At 43.3% G+C, this 16085-nt stretch overlaps 1 protein-coding gene across 1 annotated transcript in view; it reads right to left on the reverse strand.

Annotated features, from left to right (window-relative positions):
* Positions 1-15522, reverse strand: part of LOC147683486 (guanylate cyclase soluble subunit beta-2-like) — a 350021-nt gene extending 334499 nt beyond the window's left edge. Inside the window, exons 1-2 of the mRNA XM_086944858.1 lie at positions 15441-15522; positions 14680-14840 (exon numbers count right to left, since the gene is read on the reverse strand). Of these exons, the coding sequence (XP_086800984.1) occupies positions 14680-14840; positions 15441-15507 (228 nt within the window). The 5' untranslated portion in view covers positions 15508-15522. The remainder of the gene's footprint in view (positions 1-14679; positions 14841-15440) is intronic.
* Positions 15523-16085: the final 563 nt, after the last annotated feature.

A 16085-nucleotide genomic window follows, 5' to 3' on the forward strand; every position in this document is an offset into this window, starting at 1 on the left:
TCTGTGCAATGCCCCCAAACAGTTTGGAAGCACTCGCCTCACATACTATGAAGGGTTGTATTTCAAACAGGTGATGGTGCACTCCCCACAGCACAGGCGGCCATGTTGAAATATTCATCCCAAAGTGCCTGAAACTTATGAGAGGCACCCAACAGTCCTCCGCCCTCCGGGCTTCTTGATCAGCGCATTTCTCCCTCTTGCAATTATCATACTTGCCCGACGCGTTTCAGGGAGTGAATCCCATCATCAGGGGCTGCCAACAGGAAACACACGTTCAGGTATCTTTGGTTTCTCGGATCTTTATTTAAACAAATCACCTGGTAGGCGCAGGCTGACTTCCGCATCATACCTTAATTTCTGGGATTTGTAGTACATTTAAATGCCAGTTCATTTGTTTTTCCTTTTTAGTAAAGTTGAGTGTTTGAAGTAAAATAAGGCAATTCTCTTCTCCTATAGTAGGTTGCATTCGTGGTTCTGTGCGCTGTACATTTAAAAGGAGTTCTGTGCAATGCCCCCAAACAGTTTGGAAGCACGCGCCTCACGTTGCTATGAAGGGTTGTATTTCAAGCAGGTGATGGTGCACTCCCCACGGCACAGGCAGCCGTGTCGAAATATTCATCCCAAAGTGCCTGCAGCTTATGAGAGGCACCCAACAGTCCTCCGCCCTCCAGGCTTCTTGATCAGCGCATTTCTCCCTCTTGCAATTATCATACTTGCCCGACGCATTTCAGGGAATGAATCCCATCATCAGGGGCTGCCAACAGGAAAGACTCGTTCAGGCATCTTTGGTTTCTCAGATCTTTATTTAAACAAATCACCTGGTAGGCGCAGGCTGAGTTCCGCATCATACCTTCATTTCTGGGATTTGTAGTCCGTTTAAATGCCAGTTAATTTGTTTTTCCTTTTTAGTAAAGTCGAGTGTTTGAAGTAAAATAAGGCAATTCTCTTCTCCTATAGTGGGTTGCATTTGTGGTTCTGTGCGCTGTACATTTAAAAGGAGTTCTGTGCAATGCCCCCAAACAGTTTGGAAGCACTCGCCTCACGTTGCTATGAAGGGTTGTATTTCAAGCCGGTGATGGTGCACTCACCACGGCACAGGCGGCTGTGTCGAAATTTTCATCCCAAAGTGCCTGAAGCTTATGAGAGGCACCCAACAGTCCTCCGCCCTCTGGGCTTCTTGATCAGCGCATTTCTCCCTCTTGCAATTATCATACTTGCCTGACGCGTTTCAGGGAATGAAAACCATCATGAGGGGCTGCTAACAGGAAACACTTGTTCAGGGATCTTTGGTTTCTCGGATCTTTATTTAAACAAATCACCTGGTAAGCGCAGTCTGAGTTCCGCATCATACCTTCATTTCTGGGATTTGTAGTCCGTTTAAATGGCAGTTAATTTGTTTTTCCTTTTTAGTAATGTCGAATGTTTGAAGTAACGTGAGGCGAGTGCTTCCAAACTGTTTGGGGGCATTGCACAGAACTCCTTTTAAATGTACAGCGCACAGAACCACAAATGCAACCTACTATAGGAGAAGAGAATTGCCTTATTTTACTTCAAACACTCGACTTTACTAAAATGGAAAAACAAATTAACTGGCATTCGGGTGCCTCTCATAAGCTTCAGAGCTTCAGGCACTTTGGGATGAATATATATATATATATATATATATATATATATATATATATATATATATATATATATATATATCTATATATACATATATATATATATATATATATATATATATATATGTGAGAATACCCACAAGGGGCAATGAAAACGCACTCTGTCGCCTCAATTTAAGTGATAGCAGTTTATTTAGTAACCAGTACCCAATACGTTTCGCTTCTTACAAAGCTTGCTCACGGGATGTTGAGCCAGTTTCTAAGTCCTCCTTTTAAACACCAGGTCATGTGACTTCCTGTGTTGTTGTTATATGCATGCTGGTTAATGCAGTTCAGTTACATTATAGTCACCAGTATACACTTTTGTAGTTCACAGTTTGTGATAACAAGGAAGAAGGGAAGGGGTGAGTGCATTTCTTGATTTGCAGACATTGTTTTTTAATCTCTTTAGAGAGTATTTGTCATATCCTTTCAGTTCTCTCCAATGAGCCCATTGGATTTCAATTTCCTTGGTACTCCTTCTTGCACCCAGGTTAATTTACTCAGTTCTGTTCTTACATTCAGATCTGTTTGTGTTGCCCTCTAGTGGGCGTTTTCATTATTGTTCGGGGTCCATTCTGTATGGTGCACCACCAATTCGTTAGAGATGAACATAAAGTTCTTCAGTCAAGTTCAAGCCTGTCGGTTCCAAGGTTCTGAAGTTGATTATATGCTTGGATTCTTTGCGTCTCAAGGTTTTCAGACGATCACCTCTCTCCGATTGTTGAACTAGTTCTATTGCACAGAATTTCAAGAGTTCCAAGTTATTGCTGTGTGCTTGCTCTTACTGCGTAGCTGCGATCCTTATTCGTTGTTGCCCTGGTATGTTCCAGGATTCGCTTCTTGCATTCAAAGGTGGTGCTCCCTATACATTTTTTAGGTTAAAAAACAATGTCTGCAAATCAAGAAATGCACACACCCCTTCCCTTCTTCCTTGTTGTCACAAACTGAGAACTACAAAAGTTTATACTGGTGACTATAATGTAACTGAACTACATTAACCAGCATGCATATAACAACAACACAGGAAGTCACATGACCTGGTGTTTAAAAGGAGGACTTAGAAACTGGCTCAACATCCTGTGAGCAAGCTTTGTAAGAAGCGAAATGCGTTGGGTACTGGTTACTAAATAAACCGCTATCACTTAAATTGAGGCGAGAGAGTGCGTTTTGTTTGCCCCTTGTGGGTATTCTCAGCTATATGCAAACGACTGGCCCAGCCGTAGAAAACTGCACCACGCCGAGAAGGGAGCGCCGACACCACTCTGGGTTACAACTGCTCCTCATATATATATATATATATATATATATATATATATATATATATATATATATATATATATATATATATGCACTTCACAATCCTGTTCCGCTGTCAAACTAGGACCAAGATCCAATCTGCCACATCGGATACCACAGGTACAGACCACTCCACAGCTCAAGGGTGAGATATTAACAAGGTTTATTCACACGAATTCGCCAGCATGACGCGTTTCGGTCACTCCACGGTGACCTTGATCACATATATATATATATATTCCTCCAACCAACACTCTGTTTCTCTTCCACTCTGTCTCTTTATTACTTTTGCTCAGTCTATCACTTCCACTCAGTATCCTACTAGAACACTTATTCACACGCTAAACCCAGTCACTACCTCTCAGTCACTAACATGTTCAACCATGTTATTGCTATATATTTCTCAATAACTTGTTTTGTCTGCAAAAATGACTCTTGCTCAGGAAATCAGTTTGTTGTGTCTGCGCTAGCACCTTCGCGCTTTCTTCCTTTCTTTCTGTCACTTCCTGTGAAGCAGCCAGCCAAAAGTGTGTAATCTTGGCAATAAATAACAGTCATTACAGGAACATGAAAGAATGTGACATTATGACATTTAAACTTTGCATAATTTGCAATGCACACACTAAACTGTTTTGCCATTAAATGCATAGCTTGTCCTCTAGACAAAGCCCAAGTAAAGTGAAATGATGATAAAAACGCTATATAGGATGTTGACTTTAAACTGGTGTTGTAGAAAAAACATGAAAATGGAGAAATGTAAAGCTAGCTGTAGTTTGTTTCTAGTACCTAAACGTAATGCACTCAGGGAAAGAAGCTACAAATTCTAGTTTTAATGTTAGAATAAACCACGTAATTGAATGAAAACGAAGCAAGGGAAAACCAACGTGCATTGTGGGGTGCAATTCTGTGCGCAGGAAGTACATAACGAGCAGGGTTCGGGAAACATCGTTTACAACGCGGTGTTTAAACAGCAGTACCTTTACAACGATGCCATTACAACGCAAGTCGTTACTACGACTTGCGCTGGATGGCGCTGTTAGAATAAGGAATATTGTAATTTTATATTCCAATACCTTCCCTACTGTTACGTGGGCTGGTGTTGGAATATAAAATTATAATAATCCTCAATCCGCGCACACCAACGCAAGTCGTTGTAACGACTTGCGTTGTAATGGCAGCGTTGTAAAGTACAGCGATCTAAAAGATTGCATTGTACTGACGTACTTCCGCAGGGTTCTGTCCGTTCTAACATGCTTTGTTATGTCTCTGTTTATTAATAACGCCCTGTGGTCATCAAGGATGGTGCCACAATAAACAAAGGGCAGACTGGAGGAATGAGTGGGGCTGCAAAAGAGAACTGTGAAAACTTTGGTAGCATCTTGAGACTCAAAACAGAACGAGCCAAATTGGGACGACATGCACAGAGATTGGAAAGCCCAAGGAAAAACAATAATGCAATCTTGTGTGCCGTGAAGGGTGTTTCTTGTGGTAGGTACTTTGAACTGTGCAGCTCTGCTGGCTACCTGCGCAGTGAGAAATGACAGTATGCACACAGTCATGCAACTTAAAGGGAACATAGGTGACAACATTGATGTTTTCAACTAAAAAAAACACAAAAATTCTCCAGTTATAGTTTGCAAAGTTAAATATAACTTGCACCCACGCCATGCATTGCTTATGACTTCACATACATCAATTATGACATTTTCTACAACATCATTTATAACATCACTGATGACATCTCATTTGCCTTTTCTTTTTAATAAAGGGGAGGGGGCCTCTCCTCCCTGAGTCTTATTAGGCCCTGGGACAAATACATGACAATACTACGCAAACAATTACAACGCATCCCTTTACAACGCGGTTTTTACATCGAATTACCATTGCAACGCAAGATTTTACATTGCATGCCATTACAGCACATTTTAGAAACTACTATTACAATGCATACCATTATAACGCATACCATTACAATGCATACCATTAAAACGCATAATACTTTGGGAGCAACAGTGGGGTAAGTGTTGGATAGTGTAGGGGTAAAAATTACTATTCCCACTCCAGTGAGTGCAACAGTAGGGAACGTGTTGGATAGTGTAGGGGTAAAAATACTATCCCCATGTACCCCAAAACCCATACCCACCCTAAAACTAAAAACTACCCATTACTTATCCGATAATGCTTTGCAATGGCATGCGTTGTAATGGCATGCATTATAGTGACATGCGTTGTAATGGTATGCGTTGTAATGGCATGCAATATAAAGGCAGTTGCGTTGTAACATGCTGCGTTGTAAAGGTAGTGCATTTTAATGACTGTGTTGTATTGGTTGTTTCCCACTGGACCCCATCTCCAGGGCGTTTTTTTTAATTAATAAGGAGGTCTGCTGCATGGCCCACCTCCCCAAGCCTTACTAGACCCTGGGGACCCCCTCTCCCAGGGATGTTTTTATTTTTTAACAAAAGGGAATGGGGGCCAAGTTTCCCCCTCCCCGAGACTTGTTAGGCCCTGGGGACCCCATCCACCAGGGCCACTACTAAAATTAAAGGGGCCTGCCTTAGCCTTGTTATGCCCTGGGGACCCAATATCCCAGGGCCCCCACTTTAGAGGAGGATACCCTGGTACTCACCCAGGGCCCCACCATACACTTGTTTGGGGCAGCTGGGGGAGCCCCAGGGCCCTAGAAGCCTCAGCCAGACCCTGCATGCTGCAGGAATTGGCATTGTTTCCGCCCGCAGGGAGCAGCTACAAATGTTGCACCCACCGGGCGAGAGCAATATTTTGATCTGCTTCCCTGCTCGCATCAGTGCAGGAAGGGCAACAGATCAAAAGTCTGCTTGGAGCCAGTGGGAGAATTTTAAAGCTCCCGCTGGCTGGGAGCAGACTTAGCGTTTGCTCTCGCTTGGTGGGAGTTTAAAAAATACTCTTGCCAAGCAGAAGCAAACACAGCTTTCCCTGCCCACACCGGTGTGGGCAGTGAAACAGCTATGTCCAGGGGTTGAGCTCCCAGGGACATAGCTCGTGAGCCGTCATCGGTAAATGGAGCACAAGGAGCCATTAATTGGAGATTCCGCCACGTGCGGAGACTCCCAAATGACTTCGGGGTTCTGCCACGAGTGCATAGGCCCTTTGTAAATTAAGCCCCATTAGACACCACTATGATATTCCATTCCACTTTACGACACGCTACTACATATCATCCACTCTACGACACACCACTCCACTGTATGACATGATACTCCACTCTACAACATGCCCCTCCACTGTATCTCATGCCACTCTACTCTACGACACACCACTCCAATCTACAGCATACCACTCCACTCTATGACACACCACTCCACTCTATGACTGCCACTCCACTCTACTACATGCCACTCCATTCTACAACACTTTACTCCACTCTATGACACACCACTCCACTCTGCACCACTCCACTCTACGACCCTCCGCTCTAGCACACTGTATGACACTCCACTCTAGGACACACCTCTTCACTCTACTCCACTCTACCCTACTCCTCACCACTTCACTCTATGCCACAACTCTCTACGCCACAACACTGTATGCCACAAGACTGTACACTATGCTACAACAATTTATGCCAAAAGACTCTACACCACAACACTCTACACTACAACACTCTACAACACTCCACTCTATGTCACGATAATCCAGTCCACTGTATGACACTGTACTCCATTTTATGACGCTCTGTGCCTCTCCTCTCAATGAAAATCTACTCCACTCTATGCCACTCCACTCCACAACATTCCATTCTACTGCACTCTATGCCATTACATTCCACTCTACCACATTCTACGACACTCTACTCCAATCTACAACACTCTACTCCACTCTCCGACATTCAACACTATGACATGCCAGTTTATGACACAACACTATACTCTATGAAAGTCTCCTCACTATACCCTTCAAAAGACAACTTAACTACACGTGACTCCACGACACTCTACTCCACTCTGATCTATGTCACTCTACTCTACAACACTCTACTCTACTCTATGCCACTCTACAACACTCTACTTAACAAAACTCCACTCAACACTTCACTCAACCACAATCAACTCGACAATTTGAAATGCATTTATATTTTTTTAAACACTGAAATTCACTTACTAAAAAAAAGATTAAGCTTTGTTATAGTTAGGAAAACGTAATTTATTATTTTTATACAAACCATTACAAATTCAAAAGTTATAGTTATAAGTTCCTAGTTATAACTTAAAGTTAGAATTTGTGCCCCAGCCAAACATTACTATAACTTGAGCACCTCTGTACAAAGTGTTGTCAAATCACTTGCCAGACTAAATTAACTATAATTCAGCAGTCTGCCATGCACACTCTTCTCATAAATTATGTCATTTGAGATCTCATGAGTGTTGTTCTGAATGCTATGATTAAACATGCTGTAAGAGCTAGGTTATCAGCAGTGCTTGGGGAAGGTGTGTGTTATAGGTATTTTAGTCTGGTTAGCAAGTTAACAACATTGTACGGAGGTGCATGAGTTACATTAAGCTTTGGCTGGATCGCAAATTCTAACTTTAAGAAATAACTATAAAGTTATAACTATAAATTTTGATTTTTTAATGTTTGTGTAGTTTATGATGGTTTTCTATAACATAATGAATTGAGTTTTCCTAACTATAACTAAGCTTTAACATTTGTTTTTTTAATTGAATATAAATATAGTAATGCCCATGGACAATGGTTAATAATACATAATAGTGATGAAAAGACATTCTGAATATGCAACCATTCTGCATTGGATTTCACAGGCAGCAAAGGTTTGCCAGAGAAACGAAATTGAATGCTCCGCTACCGCTTGGATAATGCACATGATGCCTTGTCCTTTAAAGGGATTAATGGAGTTCAAGATTTCATGTCTTGTTTGAAAAATGAAGCTCAACCTGGACATAATTACAGAACTTTACCGGAAAGATCAAAGAGAACAGTGGAAAAGTCTAAAGAGGATGCTGTAACAGAAATTCTGTGAAGATAATAGGAGCGACACATCAACACAGTTTTTCATGGTAAGCATAAAAGCCTGAACATAAACGGCAATAGTGGACAAATCCCTGGAGAAAAGGTAAAAGAGCAGCCTTTAAACCCATTGGAAAATGGAGTATTTTGACTCTCTAAAAAATATATTATAATGAGTATGTGAATGTGAAAATATAAAACATATCTGAAGAATTGATTCACGAAATGTAAATTTGCATAACTATATCGTCAAAAGATGTGTGACCTGCGGATTGGAGAATGAGACCTAAATTGGTTACAGAAGGCATATGGGATATATAGGCAAGAGAGAATATATTGCTTTGTAACATAAAATCACAGCACATAGTTGACACTAAGATTTTAAACATCAAACTTGCCTGCTACAAAATGACCACCAAATGTGATCCTCTGCATCATCCTACTGATCATTGGAGCTGTTAGAAATGGGGTTTCTGGTTGGCTAGTGAATGCAAATAAGCCAAGCAGAACCCACAACTCCAGTCAGGGTAAGGGAGTTACACACTGAAGATAACCCTGCTCACCCCCTTGGTAGCTTGGCAGAGCAGTCAGGCTTATCCCAGAGGCAATGTGTAAACACACACACACACACACACACACCAGTGACACACTAGACACACCACAAAAGAGACTCCAGGCGAGGTTATATAAAAATATCCTTATTATTTTCTTTAAAACACATTAGATCCCAATCCCATAAATTACTGTGCCACTGGGCACTTGTTATGACTTCACAGAGATTACATAAATCACTTGGCCAATCGGGCCACGGTCATAACCATCACTGATAGGATAACCAGTAACTACTGGTAGGATTGCACGCAGCATAAAACACTACGCATAAACAGCATCAGCAGTGCACTATAGTACACACTTATAGAGTGCAGACATTACTAAAATAGCATAGAAATGTTAGGTGTAAACACTGGCACTGAACCTAATCAGCAGTATACAATCTTACATCAGGGCACAACACATCCACATTACCCGTGTACACATTATCATATGTGATCACAAGAATAAGCGCAGCACCCCCTCGTAGGCTCCTGGGCTACATGCCTGCCTATACAATAAAAATGCAGTAATTACTGCTCCCGGCCGGGACTTCCAACACTCCTCCTGATTCCAGTTGAGGAGCGGAGGCCTCCGTCGAGGTTTATCCTGGGCTACCAAAAACACACCAATGCCCCCAGGTAGGTGTGTCAGAAAGGGGGAGGGGTGTACCAGCTGCCTTGAGGGGGCAACCTCACGTGGTCCCCTGAGTATGGCCCGTGTCGCCCTGTTTGTCAAGGCAGCTGCACACTACCACACAAGCAGCTGCTCTACCTGGCAAGTAGAGTGATGTCGGCTCCGCTCCTCGCACGGCCTCTTGTCGGTCCAGGTGGGAAATTTCGGCACTCTCATGAATATGGACTGGGGTATGTAACTGTTACCATGCATCTTTTACCACGCATACCATTACCACGCATACCATTACAACGCAGGATTGTTTACAACGCATACCTTTACAACGCAAGACAATGCAACGCAGATACTATTACAACGCATGCCATTACAACGTAAGTATAAGTATAGGTAAGTATATCATTTAATTTAACCTTTTTGGGTTCAGGGCTGGGTTTGGGTTTAGGGGTACAGGGGTATTTTTAGGGTTCAGGGCTGGGTTTGGGTTTAGGGGTACAGGGGTATTTTTAGTGTTCAGGGCTGGGTTTGGGTTTAGGGGTACAGGGGTATTTTTAGGGTTCAGGGCTGGGTTTAGGTTTTGGGGTACAGGGGTATGTTTAGGGTTCAGGGCTGGGTTTGGGTTTTGGGGTACAGGGGTATTTTTAGGGTTCAGGGTTGGGTTTGGGTTTTGGGGTACAGGGGTATTTTTAGGGTTCAGGGTTGAGTTTGGGTTTTGGGGTACAGGGGTATTTTTAGGGTTCAGGGCTGGGTTTGGGTTTTGGGGTACAGGGGTATTTTTAGGGTTCAGGGTTGGGTTTGGGTTTTGAGGTACAGGGGTATTTTTAGGGTTCAGGGCTGGGTTTGGGTTTTGGGGTACAGGGGTATTTTTAGGGTTCAGGACTGGGTTTGGGTTTTGGGGTACAGGGGTATTTTTAGGGTTCAGGACTGGGTTTGGGTTTTGGGGTACAGGGGTATTTTTAGGGTTCAGGGCTGGGTTTGGGTTTTGGGGTACAGGGGTATTTTTAGGGTTCAGGGCTGGGATTGGTTTTTGGGGTACAGGGGTATTTTTAGGGTTCAGGGCTGGGTTTGGGTTTTGGGGTACAGGGGTATTTTTAACATATATATTTACAAATTATTAAATAAACATTAATATACTTAATTAAAATATTTAATAATAAAATATTTATTAATTAATTAAAATATTTAAATAATTATTATTTACATTATTTAAAAATATTATATACTTACCTATACTTACGTTGTAATGGTATGCGTTGTAATAGTATCTGCGTTGTAGTGTAATGTGTTGTAAAGGTATTCGTTGTAAAAGGTCCTGTGTTGTAAAAAATGTGTGGTAATGGTATGCGTGCTAAAAGTATGCGTGCTAACATCATATATCCATGGAATGGTTTATTTAAGCATCTCAGAAGTAAGAGATGTCTGGGGGAGGGTTGCAATGATGTCATTTGAGCAACTAAGTCAAGAAACTGAACTATGTTTTAGGCAGTTCTTTCAATACTTTCATATGAGACGTGTTTAGTAAATGTATTCAATTATTGATCATTGAGGAATAACACACTAAATACACTCAGAAAATTAAAGACCAAGTGGGAAAAGGATTTGGGAGACTTGAATGAAGCTAATTTGTAAGGCATTATTGCAAATCTTAGGGTGGTACCCATCGGAGCCACGTGTAGACTAATCCAATAGAAAATTCCCTATCAAATATACTATTCCTGGATCCTACTTACTTTCTTTGGATATGCACGCTCCTCAGGATGCATGCATTTCTGTGGAGAGGAGAGAACATGTTTTTCATATATTATGGCAGGTCACCATGATTCAGATCTTTTGCGGACATGTACTAAGAATGCTGCATGAGGTGGTGAGTACCCCATTGGATCTATCAGCCTGTTTGGGGGTGGATTGGGTAGCCAAGATGGAGGTCACCTAGAACTCCAGCTCTGCCAGGCTGGCCCCCAATCCTGATCCATTCCTAAGTGGAAGACTCCCTCCAACAACTTATGGGTCCTCTCGTCACTGCCAACGAGAATCCGTGCCACAAGTCTCCATGCCACAAGTCTCACCAAGGGGCTGGTTCCTTCCTGGTCTGACTTGAGATTCACAGTGGGGCTGGCTGGCACTCGACATTGCTGCCAGAAAATCTGTGTATTCTTTGCCAAACCGCTGTGGGAGACACTGGTCCTGCAACGTGAGGCTGCTCCTGTGCTCCTCGGAGCTGTGGCTGGCCTCAGGAGGAGAGCTGCAGTGAAGCCATGCCTGTAGCCTGGGTGTTGCTGAGATGAGGCCCATGCTCTTAGACCTGCAGGGCACGGCACCTGAGGGAAGAGGATGACTGGCCCAGCACCTACTTTATCCCACCTGCACTTGGGCCTTGATGCCCCCCCAGAACCTTGTCTGACGCCCTCCCCACTGCAGCCCCTCGGAAGTGACCACATAGGGTGAGTGGGGATGAGGGCTTGGCTTGGGGAGTGAGGAGACAAGCTTGTTGGGACCTTGCGGCACGGTGGATGGCCAACTTGGGATTTCAGGGCCTGGATTGGGGGTGCTGCAATATCTGCTGAGACTGAGTGGGTCATCATCAGATTGGATGCCTAGACCCGCAAGGGAGAAATATCCTTTATCAACTGTGAGACTCGTACTGGTCCTCGTGGTTGGACCACCCTGCCACACCAGGACCTGGAGAAACAGCTTGAGGCCTGCAGTGGACCACTGGGGCCACACCAGGAGGCGCCACTGACTGGAAGTTGCCTAATGGAACCCACTGTGCACGGTTCAGGCTGGAGACTGGAGGGCCTGGCCGGCCCAGCAACTGGGCTGCTCTGCTTGTGATGACAAAAAACTTCCATAACCTCAGCCTCTGTAACTGGAGCCCCCCCCCCCCCCCAATCTGGCCCCCGCTGATTGATGTGCTTGGTGAGTGGAGGCAGGGGGGCCAGCGTGGAGGATGGACAGGGGGATTGTAGAGGCAGACGACCTTGTGCCACATCTTGCTCCCCTGAAACTGGACACTATGGGGGCCACCTGGTCAGGTGATTAGGCCGCACTTTTTGCCCCCACAGCGCCCCTGAAACCTAAACTCTACTGCTCTGACTCCTGGAGCCATTAAAGTCATCAGCCGTTATAGAACAAACCTAGTGAATTGGTGAGAAGATAGGCTGCGATGCCTTCCACTTAAAATACCCCAGGCCAGGAGACCTCCAGTGAGTATCATCCTGGGGCGACGGGGCTTACTTTCCAGTAACGTCTCTACTTCCCCTCTCCCCGGTTAGCTTGTTGGTGAGACTTGTGGAATCTTGGGGGCTACACTGTGACTGCTGCGTGCACAGGAGATTTCACTCATCTCCACCGACAAACAGTGCCCCATACTGCTGAAACTGCCTGTTAACTGTGCTTGTGAGTGTTAGGCACGCTCGCAGGATGTTTATCCTACTGGGGTGAGTTTGTACAAGGCGAATCCTGGCGCTTACAAAATGCGTCTTAATTCCATAGCATAAGCCCCATTTAATGAGGGGCTCCAGGGGAGGGGAATCACCCCAAACCCTCCAAATCTTGACTCTTAGGACCTTTCAAGATAAACACAATCCTCAGCACACACATGATTATACAAAACATTTCATTATTAATAATTGCACACGAAAGAATATACTGTTATTTTCTGGTCTTTGTCTTTAATTTTCTGTACCCAGCCAACACGTGTTTCGTCAATATGAGAATAACCTGTGACTTCTTCAGAGCTAAAAGAACATGATAAGACCTATTTCAAATTTTGAACCATATACAGTATGTTGTGCACTGCATTTAAGTCATGGTGAAGAAACACAACACCACTGTGCAGTATCTTTTCAGTTGGTACAAACATAGAAAGGAGATGTCACAAACTATTAAGTAAGGTGGAAACCCATGCATCAAATATTTTATGTATGTAGATATTATAACCCTTTAACAGCAGCCCCTCATTATGTCATGCCAATTATGTCACCTTGTCTCAGTAATTCATTTTGTGGCACCCAATAGCTCAATCTCCGAAAATCCACCAATTCCATGTGTCTAAAAATTGAGGATCAACCTGGGACATGTCCCCACATCTCCCTGTAAATTCAAAGTGCCTACCTGTCAGGCTCGCACATTTTATCTTCTTTTCTCACTTATAATGGAGAGCACACCAAAACCATCACTGCTGATTTATTCTGTGCAGTACAATTGCTCATCAAATATATAATACTTCTATCAATCTTTTCCAAAATATGTCCAGCATGTTTTTCCTCTCCACCAGTTCTACTTACGTCCCGGCTGTTCCTATATTATATTATTGTCCTCTCCCGTGTATTGATTAAGCTTCAGTGTTGTTTCACCCTGTCAATCAAATTTCAATAATACTCAATCTTAGAGTCTGTAAAGCGTCATTATAATTTGTATCCACAAGGTGTGAAAATGTATATCATCTTACCCCAAATACAGGTTATGTTCCAAATGACTTCAATCCAGTCGAGTGTAATGCAATCCGCACTTTAAAATTTCAGAAGGTTCTACGTACACTGTCACTCCCCGTCTAATTTTCTCAGGCATGTATCCCTCTGACCTGATGATGATCCCCCAACCTTAGTCTGGATCGAAACTTCGCCCACACCCACATCTTGACTCCACTTGTTTTATTAGGATTTATGTGGCGCACAAGATGTTCTTTACATTGTGACGGTTGTAAATATGGATCTTGCTGTTAAAGTCACCTTATATGTAAATGCCTGAGGTCTAGAAATCTGTTGATTTTCAACCCCTTTTTTACCCACTGCACCTTGCTTATATTATTGGTTCTTGTTTCTTTGATTATTCGATCAATAAATACATTATTTTCCATTCGGATAAATACCAACACAGGTCTTAACGTAGTTCTGTGTACCATTGCTTTATGTTACTGTGATAGGGACCACTGTCTCCTGTAATATGAAAGTTGCGACTAGTGAATGAACGGTAACAAAATGGTGAAACAATCAATTACGTGTTTGTATGCAACTGTTGCTAACAGTGAATATTTTGGTGCAGAATTTTGAAATTATGGTTGTGCTTCTGTTGGACTACTTGTCTTATGACCGCATGGATTCTTGTACAGTTACCCCATGCTTTCTTTCGAATTTGTGCTATCAATGACTAACAGAAAGCACAGAGAATGTATTGGTCAATAAAAACTGAATCCAAAAGATATAACCATACACCAATAAAATCAACCGATTTCGTTACAACCCAGTTCCAAAATGCAACTCCGGCCGTCTGGAATTTCAGTCAGGAATGGGCAGTGCTTGGAATCCCTCAAGCAGAGAGCGCTACTTATCACCGACCTCCGTTTACTCTTCGCGCCAAAACAATGAAGAGAGATAGGTGAAGCGCGCGCGCTGCGCTCAGTACGTGCAAGTCCTCCTTAGCATGCTATGGACGTGCCTGTCCGCACGTAACTGAGTTCGAAGCACGCGCATTGTACGTCGAGGAGACTTGCCTGGTAGGACAGAGACAGGTAGCTGTGCAGCGCGTCCAGGTTTTCGATGAATTCATAGAGGTTCCCGCCCAACGTCCTCAGCATGTGGTCGTAGCCGGAACGCTTACAGAATTCGAAGAAGAACTCCCCGAACTGCTTCAGCACCACGGCCGGGGGGACAGCTGTGAGAGGAACACCACGTTAGTGAGCTACTACCGAATAGCGCCGCCGCCTGCAAATAAATAGCCCCTGCATACTGATTTAAGTTGCATAGTGGAGAAACACATGGTTTTTAAACACAGTATTTAATTTACTTTAAGAGCAGCGTAAAGCAAGTATTTTAGTTCTTGTTTTAATAAGAGATTGTACTTTAATCATTAAAACACAGGCTGTTCAGCTTTTTCAGGCTGTAGCGTATAGGGTTCGTGAGTGGGCTTTTGAATTTGCTTGTGAATTGGTGACAGTGCAATCACGGGCTGAATGGGAGGTCACTAAAGGGTTACCCTGCCACACCCTGTCCTACGCCCCTACCTCGTTTGTATGCATTTCCTGTACAAAGCACATAGGTCTGGGCCTCTTTCACATTCTGTCGCCTGCTAACCTTGCCTGCTTTGGCCAGGACTTGTTTGCAAGACGGCCTGGTATACCTATATCTAAATGTTGAACGCCAAAACACATGCTGGCATGCTGGGTGGCATTGAAGCACGTTTGGTGAATCTGTCTCTGGTACCATGTGCCCTGCTTTGCTCAGCGCGTGCCAGAGAAGCTTGCGGCAAACCTACCCAACAGTGTGCAGGCTTCTTGTACCAGCTGCATTGTGATCTCGTCTTGATACACCTCATAAGTCATGAAGTTGTCTTGAACTCCGGCCTTCATTCTGTAAACGAAAATATACAGATGGTGCTCGTGGGTTTGAGTTTTCACATTCAGCACCAAAGCATTTACCAAATAACAGACAACTGTCAAAACAGTTGCGCCAGAAGGTTTTGAAAAAGACAATACATATGCAAAATCAAAAATATGTCAGAGTGTTGTAAATAAACTACACTGACATTAATGGCAAATTATGTATAAAAAAAGACAGTGCTTAACTGTTGACTTATTTCCAAAAATATTACTTAATAGGTTGGTGGATGTAGCTTCAATTGAACCACGAGTATCCCTTCTAGAGTTCAAGCACCTACACAAAGGAAAGGGTGTTACATGCCATGCCTATGCACCACCCCTATGGGAGTGAGGAAGGGAAAGAAACCCTTTTTTTATATAACCCTCACCCACTCTAATAGTGGTATGCTTCATCATTAGGTTCACCCTGACTACTAGTGGTCAGGATGGGCTCGGCCATGCTCCAGGGAGCTCTTATGAAGATAATTAAATAAGGGGGTACAACTTTAAAGGTAAAAAATTCCACATCCACTCCTGAGGTA

This window comes from Lissotriton vulgaris, chromosome 11 (assembly GCF_964263255.1).
Source record: "Lissotriton vulgaris chromosome 11, aLisVul1.2, whole genome shotgun sequence".
In the NCBI taxonomy this organism is placed as follows: domain Eukaryota; kingdom Metazoa; phylum Chordata; class Amphibia; order Caudata; family Salamandridae; genus Lissotriton; species Lissotriton vulgaris.